At 37.8% G+C, this 16812-nt stretch overlaps 1 protein-coding gene across 1 annotated transcript; it reads left to right on the top strand.

The window, feature by feature from the left end:
* The first annotated feature begins 610 nt into the window (after positions 1-610).
* Positions 611-13006, top strand: LOC135462602 (protein prune homolog 2-like). Its single transcript, XM_064739827.1, has 6 exons — positions 611-773; positions 8163-8265; positions 9008-9089; positions 9969-10054; positions 10602-10700; positions 12802-13006. The coding sequence occupies exons 1-6, from the start codon at positions 611-613 to the stop codon at positions 13004-13006; spliced, it is 738 nt and encodes a 245-aa protein (XP_064595897.1).
* The last annotated feature ends 3806 nt before the right edge of the window (positions 13007-16812 follow it).

The raw sequence follows: 16812 nt of genomic DNA on the forward strand, positions 1-16812 counted from the left end.
GGTGGCATGGGAGCCACCATGCTTTCTTTTCTTTTGGTGTTTTTTTATGTAAAGCCTGGAATTTTTTTTAGTATAAAGCTTGGAGAGTTAGCGTTTTAAAAGCCATAGTTGCAACTCAGGCGGCATCAATTTATTTTTCTTTCAATCCAAATGCCTTGAAATTTCACGGTACAAGAAAGCAGCGTACTAATTTCTTACTCGATGGAGTGGATGACCTTTGCAACCTAGCTAGCTACGACATGGTTAGTACATTAAAGTAGCCAATTTGTTGTTAAGTACAAAGTACTACTTACTTTATTTCTTTCAAACTTTGTCGCTTTAGTGGTTAAAGAAAGGACCTTCAGCCTCAGATTTCAACATGTTCAAGGCATCTGTCTACCAATGGGTTCTGATTTGGCCACATCTGCTCTTTTGTTGCCTATTTGTAAATGGTAATAGTACCTAGCCTGAAATGCCATTGAGGCTTATTAGAAATGGACCGAGAATTAAAGGGAGATAAGCGTGTGACCCGTATGCTCTGTTAATTTCAGCGCGTCCTACAACACTTAGTTTCTCCTCAGTCTCTCTAGCTCTTCAAACTAAGCGTACAATTCACCCAAACATAGATTTGATGGCAGGAGAGGGGTCAGACTGTGATACGAGCCCCGGGGACGATGACGACTCTTCTATCAGTAGCGTTGACACAGATCCCTTAGATGAAAATGACGATCTAGAAATACTGGACGTCATTACACCTGACGCTTTTGGAATGGCTCCCGAGCGTGAATGGGAAAGTAGGTTTCTGTTTGAGCAGCGACTGTCTGGTCAAGAACTTATCCAGCGTCTGTCTCCATTATTTGATACCATCATGGAATGAAAACTGTCAAATCACAATCCATCGTGGATAATAAAGACAGTTTCACTGTTTTAAAAGATTGGGAAATGTCGGTTCAAAATGTTTAGTAACTATGAAAATGAAAGCTGTAGAAACGTCCACAATAAAAGCTAGTTAACTTTTATACACTAGACAACAAAATATTTCGCCTTATCAACCTCTCGACAGTTTACCTTGTGAGATTATAAAATATAAAACTTAGTCAGAATCCTAATAAAACTTTATGCTGGTAATTGTTGTAGAGGAGATGGATGCTTACAGGTAATTATGTATACATGTACAAGTACACATCAAAACCCTGTTAGTGGTGTAACAGTATACATGTAACTACAATGTATATGTTAAAACAATGATGTGAAATTTATTCCATTGCATTAAAACTAATGCCTAAAGTTTAAAGACAGCCAATTATAGTTATAACTTTAATGACTTGATATACCTGTATTTCTCAGGACAAAACTACATGTACTACGCTGAACAAAAATGGCTTTTTTTGTGAAAACTGTTATGTATGACTATTTAACGTTTTCATGTACTGTTAGTCTGCGGACCTTTGTGTTATATGTTATAAGCATAACAGGCCCTGTTATATATGTACAGCTCGGACCTGGCCGAAAGCACCTTGTTCAATGCTCTGTTTATTTAACTGGCTGTTCATTGGCTGTTAATTCTGTGTCTAAGAATAGTTGAATCCACCTGGACCGTATATAAGCCGTGTTTTCTGTGCAGAGTGGAGGTATTTTTGCTGCATCCACTGGGAGCCAGGAGAGTGTGAGACGCTCTCGTATCGAGTCCATTATTTTGATATGAGCTGGTGATGCCAGTTTCATTTGGGAGGACAGATTTTTATGCCGGCACCGTTTGTGTACCACAGTAGTACTGATGTCTGGTTTATGTGAATTTCTGCGGAAGTCACGTTTATTGGTGTTCGGATCTTTATTATGATTATACAGTGTGGACTGTGTAATTTGTTTAACACGCTGACCTCACCTGACCGACAAGGTCGTCAAGGACTCTAAACTGAAGTTTTCAGTTTTGGCAAAGGACGTTCGTTCTGCCACAAGGTGACATTACTCTACGTCTCTGAACGGCTCGTTTGTGAGCTTCTGCGGGAGCTGTGACTGATCTGAAGTGGATTATACCTCCATGCCTGTATTTACCCTGTGTTGTGCTCTGCGGGTGTGACGTCATTCAAAGGCTTGACTGTTCCAGTTCTGTATAACCTGTGTACTGTGTTCGCGTTCGCTAACCTAGCGAAGTACCTGTCTGGAACAATTTGTGACTTGTGTGAAGTGTGTGTTTATCCCATGGTCTTTACGTTGGATCTCCTGGAATTCGTTCCTTGGGATGCAAAGGTGAACTGGAAACTTTTAAAGACCGGTAATACTGGTGTGTATGTTTTTTATGTTGTTGTTGTTGAACTGTCTGTAAAACTGTACGTCTCATTTTATATATAAAGCCATTGTTTACATTGTAATATTGAGTCACTGAGTCTGTTTTCTGTTGCTGTTTTCACTACCGTAACAAAACTTAACAGCTGAAGGTGGATGATTTTTTTTTTGATCACGACACAGGGAAATCACCACACATAGGAAACCCGTTATGATGCTCACTTTGATTCTTGTTGCTGAGGTGTCACTGTGTTCTTGTGACCAGAAGACAGACTCTGGGTATGTTTCTAGTCAGACAGACTTGCCTTGCACCCTTTCCCTACTCCCTCTGATAACAGCCTGAATTTGTCCAAACTTGCGCTAATCTAAAACATACCTTTCTACCAAAACCTTACTGACATGTTTCTTACCTGACAATTAAACCTAACACCCACAACCCTTCCCAACCAAACAAGGTGGATGGCTTGCTGTTCATGACCAGATTTTCAGTTACTCACCCTTCTCGATGAACGCTGTTTCAAATTACTAACATGTGATGCGAAGAAAGTCAGAGTCAAGATATGATAAAATCTTGCACGAGATCTCTGCCCATTTATGATTACTATCGTATGTAACATGTGCAAATGGAATGAATGTAATAGTGCCTTCCTACCCATAGTACTCATAAAAACATAATAACGATTAATAGTATATTTACAGTTAGCAATTTGGTCGATTGGTTTGAATGAAACGTGTTTTTCCCATTAGATCTTCATGCAAAATCCTGCTGGCACTGTCTACAGGCCGACCCATTCAAAAATCTTCAATTATCCATTTTACTGTAACTTACAGGCGAGCCTATTATCTATGGGCCAGACATGATATTGGTAGCAGATACATAGTTGTATAGAGCCATAAATTGACTAACTGAATGGACCCTTAAAAAAAGAAAACATTTATACAATTCATATTTTAAATGAAAGAGCTACACCTAAAGTTCAATAAAATATCTAAATTTTCTGTCAGCAGGGCTTATTGTTTGAGTATTTAATAGTTAAACATCAAATGGCTCAGAAGTCTCCGTTACGTCGCCATTTGAACAGATTACATACGTCATCACGCTTAGCTTTGCCCAGTAGCTCTTCAGGACATGGCATTCCAGACGCAGTTTGGTAGACAACCGCCATACATGTAGGCATGATGTGGCCTTCTAGCACATCCCAAACTCTTCCTTGTTAGGGTTGGCTTTCACAGACCTTAAAATCCATGATTATCACCATATACATACGTATTTAGCTAAGGCGGAAAAAGCACGTTAATCATATGGTAAGAGTAAAACCTTAAGCACCTTGACGTCACTATGAATATTCAAGAGGTGGAAACGATGCGTTTGATAGGGCAAGCCTCAAACATGGCGGGGCTATCAGTGTGCCTGGAATCGGTGGATTTTGTAGAAAATACCGATGTTGAAAGCCGTTTTTTTTCTCTTACTACAACATTAAAAAAAAATTTCTCATAGTTTGTATAGCTCTTTCATTCAAGGTATTGTTTGTATAAATGCGTTCTTTTGTTTTAAGCAACGTATTTCTTAATGGATATGTCATTCATTAATGAAGGCACTACTGTGCAAAAGGAGCATCATTCATTATTATGATGATGACTCTGAATCCTAGATATCGCGAGAAGATTAGCTTCGTGGAACAGTCTACGCTGAGCGGTGGACATCATGCAACAGGAATTGGCAAAAAAATGTAACATGACTGCTAGTTCAATAGCATTTGCACCGTGAGAAAAGACTTGACTGTAGTATCATTTTCACCATGCCAAAAGACTTGACTTTACTATTCAGGGTGCTTGTGAACTATAACTTGTGGAAGACTTACGAGGGATACGCAAACTATCCAGGACGTTCCATCCAAACCATTTCTGATCGCGACATATTCGCTCTTTAAAGATGAAATCGTGCGCTCACACCAGCCTAGGAGTAAAGTAGACAAGATGTCTCCAGGATTATCATGCAGATGTAGTTGTTCTCTAATGGACAAAATCAAACGAGCCTCCTATCACTTTGCCCAGCTTGGTGAAGATGGCAACATAGTTGGAAGAGCAATCCAAAAACTAGACCAAAGAATCTTTGCCTCACAAGACGGACATTGATGTTGCAGTCGTGCATTGGAAGCTCCTAGATTGTACACAATAAAGAGTCTTCTCCAAAAATAGCGGCATTAAGCCATAATCGTTCATTCATTCCTCCAGGAGCAGGGCAGGGGAGGAATAGAAAACAGACCGGGAGTTAATGAAAATATTCAATGGAAAACCTGTCTTACGAGAAATGTTCGCCTTCAGAAAGTGCTGGGCTTGTCAGATTTACACCAATGTCAAAACGTCCACAGACAATCACATTGCAATGTGAGTTGGATGAATCGGATGAAAAGAGAAAGTTTCTCCTCGATCCAGACAGCATAACCTTACAATGCACCAGAGATTGCCAACACCCAGGGTCCTGTAATAAAGTTACCATGCAGTTAAGACATCTAATTAAGGAGAGAGATGTTAGTTAAACATCCATGGCATCCGCTAAGAGATAAATGAGAGTGTGAAAGTCACTCTGTAAAAAATTAACAGTTTCCAGGTATGCACACTTAAAAGCTGCTACATTGAAAACGCTTTATATGAACTACGAGCCTAGCATTCATCTTTTAGTACCAAACATCTACCAAAATCAAAAGGTCACTGTTGTGACTTAACAACCAAGTACATGTCAATACTCGGACCATCAAATTAAACATTTGATATGGTGCAGTTTTTCTTCTACAGTATTTACTTTCTGTTCTTTTCATTCTTAACATTTGATTTTATTATTTGTATGTTGATTTTATAATTTGTTTGTTGATTTGATTGTTTGTCTTGTGAGTTTATCATTTGTCTATAATTTATATTAATATAAAATTATGGTGTTTTTAAGCTTTTGACCTATTACACCTGCGTTTTTGTACTTTTTTCTTTGATACACACAATGTACAAAAACATGTACATCTAGCTTAATAATAAAAAGACTGAAAGAATGTTATAAAAACTTGCCCCAGATATATAGAAATCTATACTCTGTAGAAAAATGTGTATTAAAGTAAATTTTGTGTTGATGAAATATATACAAGTGTACAGTAATAGCAATGTTTGTTTACTTGTTAAGTATGTGTTAAATACATGTTAAGTACATGTTAAGTATATGTTAAATATATATTAAGTACATGTATATGTTAAAAATATGTTAAGTATAACTTGCAGCATTGTATTTATTACAGTCTTTCAGTCATTGTATGCTAATCAACCTCTCATGTTGTGAGAAACAACCTCAGAATTACTTATGTCGGTGGTATAATGTATTAACTGTATTAAATGTTTACATAAACACCTTCATTCCACTCGGGAGACTCCTGCTGGTTAAGGGGACAAAAGTGACGGCTGACTTTGACATTTGTGCCTGACGCCTGAATGAGGCTGTATGTATGAATCTAATTATGCTGCTTCAGTTGACTGTAACTGTATTATAAGTCTAGACATTTGTTGGTTACCTGTAACTGTAATATAAGTCTAGATGTTTGTTGGTTACCTGCAACTGTATTATTCGTCTAGACGGTTGTTGGTTCTCTGCAACTTTATTATAGGCCTAGACGTTTGTTGGTTCTCTGCAACTGTAATATAAGTCTAGAGGTTTGTGGGTTACCTGCAACTGTATTATAAGTCTAGACGTTTGTTTGTTACCTGCAACTGTAATATAAGTCTAGAGTGAGTGATTGGGGTTTAACGTCGTACTCAACAATTTTTCAGTCATATGACGACGAAGGAATCATTAGGGTGCATGCACGTGTAATGTGCCTCCTTGTTGCAGGACGGATTTCCACCGCTCTTTTATTTAGTGCTGCTTCACTGAGACGACTTACCGCCCGAGCCATTATACTGATACGGGTCCTGTAACTGTAATATATGTCTAGACGTTTGTTGGTTACCTGCAACTGTATTATAGGTCTAGACGTTTGTTGGTTACCTGCAACTGTATTATAAGTCTAGACGCTTGTTGGTTACATCTAACTGTAATATAAGTGTAGGCGTTTGTTAGTTACCTGTAACTGTATTATAAGTCTAGACATTTGTTGGTTACCTGCAACTGTATTATAAGTGTAGACGTTTGTTGGTTGCCTGTAATTTTAATGTAAATGTAGACGTTTGTGGGTTACCTGTAACTGTATTATAAGTCTAGACATTTGTTGGTTACCTACAACTGTAATATAAGTCTAGACGTTTGTTGGTTACCTGCAACTGTATTATAGGTCTAGACGTTTGTTGGTTACCTGCAACTGTAATATAAGTCTAGACGTTTGTTGGTTACCTGCAACTGTAGTATAAGTGTAGACGTTTGTTTGTTACCTGTAACGGTATTACAAGTCTAGACATTTGTTGGTTACCTGTAACTGTAATATAAGTCTAGACGTTTGTTGGTTAACCTGCTGCCATTTAATTTGGCACTGCTTTCAAATTCAGAAAAAAATCAAGCCATTTCAACCAATTAGGTATAAATTTGCCTGCCCAATTGAAATTCAACACACATTTGGACTTTGTATAAAAAAAAACAAATCAAAACCAGAAGAACAGAATGACACAAACGGAAATGTTTCTTATTTTGTGTTTGTTTTATACGTGTAGGGCCTACTTTGACTTCAGCGGACATTTATAGCTGTTTATTTTCTAGATGATACACCTGTTGTAAGTCCAGCTGCAGAAGCTATCCCAAAATACACTGCAGAGGAGGAGTCGGATGACCAGAAGAAATGACGGAAGGTCACGATCGGAGATCAGCAATTCACGATTGGCATGACCGTTGTGGAGCCGTGCAAGTGAGTTCTCGTACATGGAGGTAAGTAAAGCAGGGTTCTCTCATTTAAATTTACAGTTTCTTCTGGAAATATCTGCATAAATTTATGATGTATTTCTGTTGGAGGAGCCATATGTGTAATTTGTTATGTCAAAAACAAATAGAAACCTTGTTGGTTTGTGTTCCTGAAACAGGAAGGCGTTAAGTAGTGAATATATGTTTTATACATGTACACAACATAAAAGGGAGACAACTCAGTGATTCTGTAGCCTCGTAGTCAGACGTAACTTTGTTTATAGTGCTCCCCTACATGTAATTTCCCACCTTTCCAAACTCAAGTTAATGTGCAGTATCTGCAGGCAGTTAATTCTAGTTCAGACATATCTGTACATTTTTTACAGACGTTTTACGTGTTGTCTTATGGGACTTTTTCAGATTTTTTCAGAAAAGACAACAAATAGTGTAAATATATACAGTAATTAGAGTTATTGAAGAAAAGGGGTGGAAACAGACCAAAAGCCTTAGCCACTTTTATTACCTTTGGTACGTCTGTAAATCAACTTTTAATCAGGAACTCTTACGAGGCCATGGGGTGTGCTGTGTGATAGAGCAGCCCGGAACACTCGTACTGGTGCCCCACGTATATATGGTTAAAAGGCAAAACACTCCCAGAAATCCCGGAACACACAACACAGTGTTCTGTTCCTCATACTGGTATCCCACGTACATATGGTTAAAAGGCACAATAGTGCTGGGGTGTCCTATGCAGAAGGAGCTGTGTCCTAGATTTACAGAAATAACCAGCTCAGGACTAGTTAAAAAAGAAATATGACGCCGCTTTTGATTGTCTGAAAGTCTGTGATTTTTGCTTACTTTGAGCTGCGATGTCTCGTTTGTGCATCACAAAAATAAGAAGTTATGCTTTTAAAACTTTACGTGAGATACTTTATCTGTGCCTATCTATACATTTAGTTTGGTAATGTCTTTCCTTTTAAAAACAAGAAGACAATGTATTTGTTCATGGTACCCTTGTTTTTATTGTTAGGCTACTATGGAGAAAGTCCTAATGCGATGATTGTGTTCTCTGGTTGCTACTTCCCAGAGAGGAGTCGAAAAGATTACAGCTATGTCATGGAAAACCTATTTTTGTGAGTACCTGCAAGATTTACACTTATATTTGTTGGCTCGAAGGCTGTCAAACAAGTCCGAGCTTCCATGCTAGTGCTAGTCGTGCTAGTGCAGAATCGTGACTCTGGAGGCCTATTATTAATGTGTTCATTGTGAGTTCGAGTCGAGCTCATCCTTGTTTTTTCTCTACATGTACCTCGGAAGGCCTTCCAGCAATCTGCAGATGGTCGTGGCTTTCCAGCGAGCTCTGTTTGATTGCCTCCCAGCGTATTTGTGGCCAACATCATATAAGTGAAATATTTATTGAGTAAAACATTAGCAAAAGACACTAATAAATAAGGCAAACAAATCTATATAAAAGAGCTGTGAAAATCCGTCCTGCAACAAGGAGGCAGATTACATTACATGATTCCTTCGTCATCATATGACTGAAAAATTGTTAAGTACAACGTTAAACCCCAAGCACTCACTCACTCTTGTATGTTTAGCAGACATCGTATTCTGACACCAGTTGAAATCTGTCTGTACCAGTGTCTTTTTTCTGCACCAAATCCCAGCACCCTCCATGTTGTTGTTGGTTCCCAGAGATAGAGTATGAGAACACACCTGTTGTTGATGATACATCACCACTGATTTGTGCTAGTGACGTTGTAACATGTTCAACTTTCCCGTTCAGCCAGTATCATGAAAACATAAGAACTGTCAGTCCCGTCGTACTCAACCGCTGGTTATTGCCGGTCTTCAGTTGTTATCGTGTTTCAGTTATGTGATCGGCACACTGGAGCTGCTGGTGGCAGAAAACTACCTGATCGTGTATTTCCACGGAGCTACGCCTCGACGACAGGTGCCCAGCTTTAGTTGACTGAAACGATGCCATCAGATGATTGCCAGGAGGTAGGCTAAAATCATAGATGACTGATTTGCTTGAAAGGATTTTAGGTTTCTCTCTGGTGCTCAGAAGTTAAAGCGATGGCTATCTTCACCTAAATTAGACCTTTTAGAATTGTTTAAAAGACATAGAAAACAGTAAAATGAAGTAAATACTGGATGAAAGACATTCATCAAACACCTTCACTTCGAATTTCTTAAATTTTACAATGAGTATAATTCTCTTTTAAGTAAAATATGGATAGAGCATCCAGAATTTCTTTCGCTCTGCTTCATGATTCTGTCTAATTCCGATTATCCCAGTTCTTAAGGAGCTGTATATTCATTGTAGTGAATTAGATCGCCATGTTGGATATGTGAACAGTTGCAATCAATGTGCAAATGAGACACATATTCCGTTATCAGCAACTGACATTCTAGCATGGTACACGATTTGAATACGAATTTCGCTCAGGACCTAGAGTATACTTTTTTTCTTTTTCTGCTTTGTTTTGCAGGATTCAATCCTATTTTTGTTCCTTGGTGGTTTGTGTTTTTCGTCGTTTATGGAATTGGTCTTGTGATTATTGACCAGGAACGTCCTTGTTACTTGACAGCTGGTATATGAATGTCTGTTTCAAAGCAAAGATTTAAAACATTGTCCATGCAAATGGTTTAATTTAGTTTTTTTAGTATTTTTTCAAACAGTAAAATGGTTTTAAGACATCAGATTCCATGCTATTCTGTAGTGAAACCGAGAGTATCAGTGACATCATATCAAATAAATGAAAAATGAGTATGCCAAAGAAAAAACCACCCAGATACATAAATAAACAATAAACAAATGTCATTTCAGACTGAAGAAGAGCATAAAAGGCTTGTTACTGACCACCCCACCATGATGATAAAGGCCATTATCATGATGAGCAAGCCTTTCTTCAGGTATGGGCGCCATGTAACACTGCACCAATTCTTAACTACTTGAAATCTTTCCATATTAAATCCATGGCATGAAATGAATTTTGCAATATGACAGAAGCAAATTCTCATCACCTCAACCTTGAAAGTTTTTTTAAAAATTATTCTAGTAGTTGTGCAGTTGTAAAACTAATATGAAAATATAAAACTTCAACTGGTAAGTTAAATATATACATGTACTATACACTGTATGTGTTTCTCTCAACGTTCACTTCATTTTTTATTTGTATGTGACAGAAAAATTGTCTGTACCTGAGTGAGTGAATACCTCCTTAACCATGTAATTGTATTCAGATATTGTAAATATTTGAATTTTGGTAGAGAAGGTAATCACACTCCACCTCTTTATCAATAGCTTCCTCGGCTGCAGTCTGATTCCCTCCATTCATCTGTCCATCAGCATCAAATGTACTACCAGATAATTCACTACCGTATCAGGACGTACGTGTAGTTGTCTCCCCCTTTATCATGCACCGCATAAGGGTACTCAACAAATTATCTCCCCTTTCAGCTCCAAGTTTTGCTCCAAGTTGAAAATTGTGAAAACACTTGCAGAGTTAGAGACGCTGGTGTCTATGGCGTATGCGTTTGTGTATGACCAAGTCAGAGAGTGAGCAGACTTAGTTGTAGATCCTCAGCGATTTTTTTTTCTTGTTTTGTTTTGTTCTACATGTGTTTAAGCTTACGTGTACATTTCACATTTGGGAAAATAAATTCTTATAAACATGTTAAAGTTAGGTGTTGATGGTGGAAATTGTTGCTGTGAAGAAATGTGTCAGTGTTATTACCTAGAGCAGGTAGCAGTGGTTTGTTCACTCTTGTCGCTTACACATCTTCACTTACTCTAAGCCCAGCATATGGACACTTTAGCGCCGGAGTAATTTGCCACGTTAAACCTTAGAATGCCAGAGGCATTGGCTGTATTGTTGGTACAATGTTTCTTCTGACACTTATTTTATTACTGCTTATTTACCTTGTGTGATATGATCGTATTCAACCTATGAGGATAGATGAAAAATGCTGATCTGGTTATGACTGATCATGTTTGGCAATTATCTCTGGTATCCAAACTAAATTTGAAACAGACCTGGGTAAAACTCGTGTAATAATTCTAATTGCCACATTTTAAATTTGCCAACAGTCCCAAATTTCCCATTCCCGTCATACCAATCATATCCTGAATTAAGCCACATTACTCTTCGTCCAAAAGTCTTACCACGTCCTCCTCTTGTTATTCATTCTTCACCAATGCGCATGATTACATGCTTTGCTTAATTCACCTTTGTTACCACGGAAACACAGATACAATGAACGTCGTCAAAAATATTCCTCAGTCTCCACCCCTTCCACCCCTTCCTCAGCCTCTGTGCCACCAAGGTGATGACCTCTGCTGCACTGTCACCATGGTCATGACCTGAAGTCAGACACGTAGCACACAACGATGACACCCAAACTGTGTCGTCAATATTTTATGTTGTTCATTATTTGTTTGTTTTTTATTTGGTTGATTGTTGCCACAATGAATGGATCTTTAAACTACATTAATGTGAAAAAGTCCTTTGTTGCCTTTTGATGGACTGGAAAATGGTATCATTTTAGAGTTGCCTGGCAATAGCAAAGTTTTCCACAGTTAAGAGATCCATTCTCCGAGTTTGCCGCTCCTTATCTTCACTGGTTTCTGTGACTGTCATTGCTCCTGTTGCTCTTTTTGTTGCCTTTTAAAATGGCTGCTTTTACTTAAAACATGTATTATTGTATTATGGGGATGTTTGCATCTGTTTAACAGATACATTATTTGTTTTGTGATTATACAGGTTAATCAATATATTTTGTGAACACATAATTGGATGAATTAAAAAAAAGATTTTTTTTCCAATTATAATAGATATACTAAACCAGTATACTGCAAAATAATATGCCTTAACATGTGAATGTGCTTATTGAAATGGTGAAGATGTGCAGACCCGCCCTTGGAGTTTCTAAAGCATTAATACACTATCACTTAAGCATTCTCCATAGGAAAAAACTACCGTTTAGTACTTGTGATGTTGTATGAGACTTTGAAACAACATAAACTTTGACCTCTCCTTGCTTTGTTCTATCCTACGACAAATGTACCTCTCACCCTCACACTGTTCTTTGGCCCAAAGTTTCATGGCTTACTAATCTACTTGTTCCAGTTTGTTTTGAAATATCAAAAAGTTGCACGTATACCCTGTGTGATTTTGTTTTCATTGTGTAGATTTGATTAGGTTTGGAGTTATTTTTACATTAACTATTTTGGGAAATAGATATAACAGCCTGCAAGAGGGATATAGTGTTAAACATCAGACTGTGCTCAGAGTTTCGGTATTGTGAGAGATGGAAGTTGGTATATATTATAAGAGATGAGAGAAACTGCTCGACCAATGATGTGTATAAACCAGGTGGCGGATATTGGTTACCTGTGAACTCTAACGAGCTCAATCCTACGAAACATTAAACGGTGACGTAAAAATGACGAGATCACTGGAACTGTACATGTATACGCCAATAGTTCAGACAGAACGTATATGTAGTTGACCCTCCATTTAATCACCAATTCAAAAACTTTCATTTGGGACGAATATTAAGATTTCATCAAACTTTACCCATTTTGTAACAATAATAGCTTTAGGTGAAGTAACTTGCGAGTCTTGATTTTGTATAAGATTTTTTTCCCTTTTCTTCAGAGTTAATAAAGTTGCCAGGCTAAACCCAGCTGCTATAGAGAAAGGTTTTAACAGCCCAGATGACCTGAGTAGTGCCACTGCCAGCCCGCTCAGTCCCAGCAGCTCAGGCAGGAAGAAAACAAAGGCCTCGTCTCTGGAAGAGAAAGAAATGATAAACCATTTGATGCTTCACAAAACAACAATTTGTTTGCTGTTTACCACATGATTAGTTTAGAATATGTGCTTCATTTACAAATTTGTGATGGAAAGGAAAATTGCTTCTTTTCCAAGTGCATGTTCTGGCTGACTTTTTGTTGATCTGTGTTATTTTTTTTTGTTATAAATGTCTTTCTAAGTACTGCTGTCAAACACCAATCAAATAATACATTATCTTTGAAATGAAGTGTTTTTGATTGTGCATGCATAGTTTTTGGTGCAACTGTTGGTATTAGAGAGTTTGCCGTATATATATATTTTTGGGGGGCTGTTTTCTTGGTTTCAGGCAAAAATTTTTCTGCATTTATTAGAATGGTACCATACATGGTAACTAGTTTATTGACCACCATAGTCATGATAAGGGAGCACAGCTGACAGTCTAACCTCCAACATGGTTGAAAGACTTGTTCAGCTTTAAAACACAGTTACAAGTATGATGTCAGTCACATTTAAAACCTCTTGAAACTACAATGTGTCCTGATTAGGGTGTTTTGTGTTTGTGGTGTCACAGAATTTGCCTGGAGTCATCCAAGTTACTTAGTTTTATGATACATTTTTTTGAGTGTTTATATTGTATGTAGTGTCCATGACGGTCACGTTTGAAGATTTCACCCAGTTTTGCTTAACATGAATGGCTTAGAAACATCATCCTGCTTGTCAAAAACAGCTAGTTTACCTTTATACAAACTGTCATCTGTACTTTGAGATGGCCACAGCATTTCATGTTAAGTGAAATAAATTTTATTGTTCTTAGTATTTTTTACTGTATTTACATGTAAATAGTATATTTAATTGGAATGTTAAAGTTTTATGGGTACTTTGTGTCACATTGGAAAAGTATATCAGATGATGTTGATGTGGGTAAACAACAAGACCTTAGGGTTAAGAAATTATTTCACAATGAGAAGATACTTTTGTGGGGGTTTTTTGCTATTGCTTTTTGATTGATATTTTGTATATATTATCTATTATACAACAGCCAATAAAGTTATGTGAAAGATCACACTGGCGTAGGTGGTAAGTTATCACATAATGTTATAGGTGTTTATTAAGTTATCAGACAATGGTTTAGATGGTAATTAAGTTTTGACACAGTGTTTTGTGAGGTAGTTATTATATAATGTTGAATGTGGTGAAAAGGTATGCGGACAATGTTTAGATGGTAATTAAGTTTTGATACAGTTTTGTACGGGGTAATTATCACGTAATGTACAAGGTGATAATAAAGTTACCAGACAATGTTTTAGGTGGTAAGTTGTACGACAAATACTCACAACAGCTGTAAAGTTAAGCTCTATATGTTCATTTACATTTGTAGCAGATGTGGAACAACAAGGTGACATGTTTTAGTGTGCCAGAAATGATACCCGTTTGGCATACCTGCTGTGTATGTTTGTGTATATTAGACTTCTCTTCATTTTTAATTATCCGTATGTTTAGTTGTTACTTACTGTTGATCAGGAATAATAGCATGTACATAAATAGCTTAAACTTTGTACATACATATAGTGACTGGATACAGTGTATGTTAAATTATGTTTTTATTTATACATTGTTGAGGGTTAGCTGACAGGTGGTTGGCGTGTGCTGTTGAGGTTATTGTAGTTTTGGAATTAGCTCACACAACTCCAGCTACATGTAGGTTTATCAGGGCCGTGGATGTGTTCTTGCATTCAAATACTTATAGATTGTTAACGATAACACTGTTATTTAATTCACTTTCTAAATAACATCTATACGTATTTAAACCATTAAACCTTGAAGTGCCAGACACCTCATCGCCCTGTGTTTCTCCTGTCCCGGCTGCTCTAGCCTTGTGAACAAAAAGTGGTAAACCTTAAGTGCCAGACCCTGTGTCCCGCCTGTAACCGCTGTAGCTAGTGCTATTATTGATAACCTGCGTTTCCATGCACATCCCATGTGATAAGCATCGCATAAAATGTAAACAAATGTACATATATTAACCGTAATCAGTGATATGAGCTTGATAAAACCATCACATGCATGCATGCATATGTGTACTTGGAGTGGACATAATAGAGCAAGTGAAGGTAAGGAATGTCGCGAACCTGGACCTGTGCACAGTTAAGGAACATTTTTCTTGTAAATGGCAGTTGAGCCACTTTTCTTGTGAATGGCAGTTGAGCCACGTTTCTGTGACTTCTTTCAAATGGTTGTGTATCAATATGCACACGTACTATTGTGTCGTTCACACCTTTGTGTTTGGTAAGTTGTTTCTGTTCTTAATTGAAGGAGGTGATATAACATTCTATAAGATGAGGCATAGTGGTAAGAGCGGGGGAATTAGTGCATGTTAAAATAGTGTAGGGTGTCAATAAGGACAGGGGTCAACAGATCTATTAATATACCTTCTTTAACAGTTAGAAGGTTTTGTCCATTACGAAGACATCAGATACGAACTTTGCACTTGGCTTCAAAAACGAAATTTGCCCATGTCAGGTTCCTGCTTTCTCGTAGGCTTCAAGCCAGTTCCGGCGCTGTGACATAGTAGGTTTTCTTTGCTGTCTTTCACAACCGTATACAATAACCACATAGGAAGACGTGATCAAAATGTTTGGAAATTGTCAAGCAGAGACGGTTCATGTCACCTGTACGATAAGGTAATCAGTCGGTAAAACAACTGAATCAGAGGTGGCCTCGTGTAATGTTAGACCCTGTATTATAGAGAAAGCCATTGCTATATTTTCCTTTCATTGTACCTTGAACTAGTCATACACTCTAGCCTTAAGTAAGTGTAGCGATACACTCAGACTGGGAGTATTTGCTGTCTCTACGTCGAACGAAATTGGTAGTCGGATATCCCAGCTATATTGGTAGATCAGACGTGATTGTTTCGAGGGCGTTCTTTCACCAAACCGAACAGTTCCAGATTGTTAAACTGCTTTTTGTCTTTTTTTTAAATTTAAGTCACTTATCACCTAGTCTAATGGTAGGTTGTAATGTCTGCTAATAGTCAGTGTATTGTATGGTATGGTAAGATATCTTTTTATTGTGCTCTGGGGTGGAAAACATGTTTTCATGATGTTCAGTTAACGTTGAATGAAGTTGACCGACACCATTCCATAGCAATACAATACCTTTCGCTCTCAGATGTAAATTATATTTGTAATTGATGTGGAAAATATTTATGGACAACGAGTTGGAAACTTGAATTGGATGGTATACATATAATATCCACATTTTCCCTAGCATCATACAACGCAGATGACTGCTCCATCCTTTACACACTACCAGCTTCATTTGGTTTTTATACATTGTCTCTTACATATTCCTCTTTTAAACTAATACTTTAGGTACTTTTGGGAACGGGGCGTGCGAAGATAGATTTGGAACGCCCCTTCGTGGTTTACGGGAGGTACACGAGTGGTATGGAACCCCCAGATGCGACCTTAATACGATACAGTGGAATACCGGAGCAAGGAATTGTTGTCCTGGCAAAAGTTCGATGGCGATGACCATGATTGGCGTAAAACGTAACGCATAGCTGTGACACACAGGGCTCAGGTGGTCCACTATACGAACCGCCAGCTGGCACACATCTCTCGACTGGGCAATGTCACCTTGTAAGACTATTTTCTGAGAGAAGGTCATACCTTACACACTGTCCAAGACAAATGGGTCTTTTATGTTTTCACTGAGCTTTTCATGGTATAGGCCACATTAGGTCGCGTGTTCGAATGCTTGTTGCTTGGAAGGCTGCATATGTCAGGAAATGAGTCAATATTTATTTGATTGAAGCTTTACACGGTATACATGTACTCTAAAATATTTTACTAACACGATGCCGACCAGCAT

The sequence above is a fragment of the Liolophura sinensis genome, chromosome 2 (assembly GCF_032854445.1).
Source record: "Liolophura sinensis isolate JHLJ2023 chromosome 2, CUHK_Ljap_v2, whole genome shotgun sequence".
In the NCBI taxonomy this organism is placed as follows: Eukaryota; Metazoa; Mollusca; class Polyplacophora; order Chitonida; family Chitonidae; genus Liolophura; species Liolophura sinensis.

Excerpts from the sequence above, each read along its gene's own strand:
- LOC135462602 (XM_064739827.1), top strand. The coding sequence starts at position 611 with ATGGCAGGAGAGGGGTCAGACTGTGATACGAGCCCCGGGGACGATGAC. Across the intron at positions 8,266-9,007 it reads GTCATGGAAAACCTATTTTT|TTATGTGATCGGCACACTGG; the intron begins GTGAGTACCTGC and ends ATCGTGTTTCAG. Across the intron at positions 9,090-9,968 it reads GAGCTACGCCTCGACGACAG|ACTGAAGAAGAGCATAAAAG; the intron begins GTGCCCAGCTTT and ends ATGTCATTTCAG.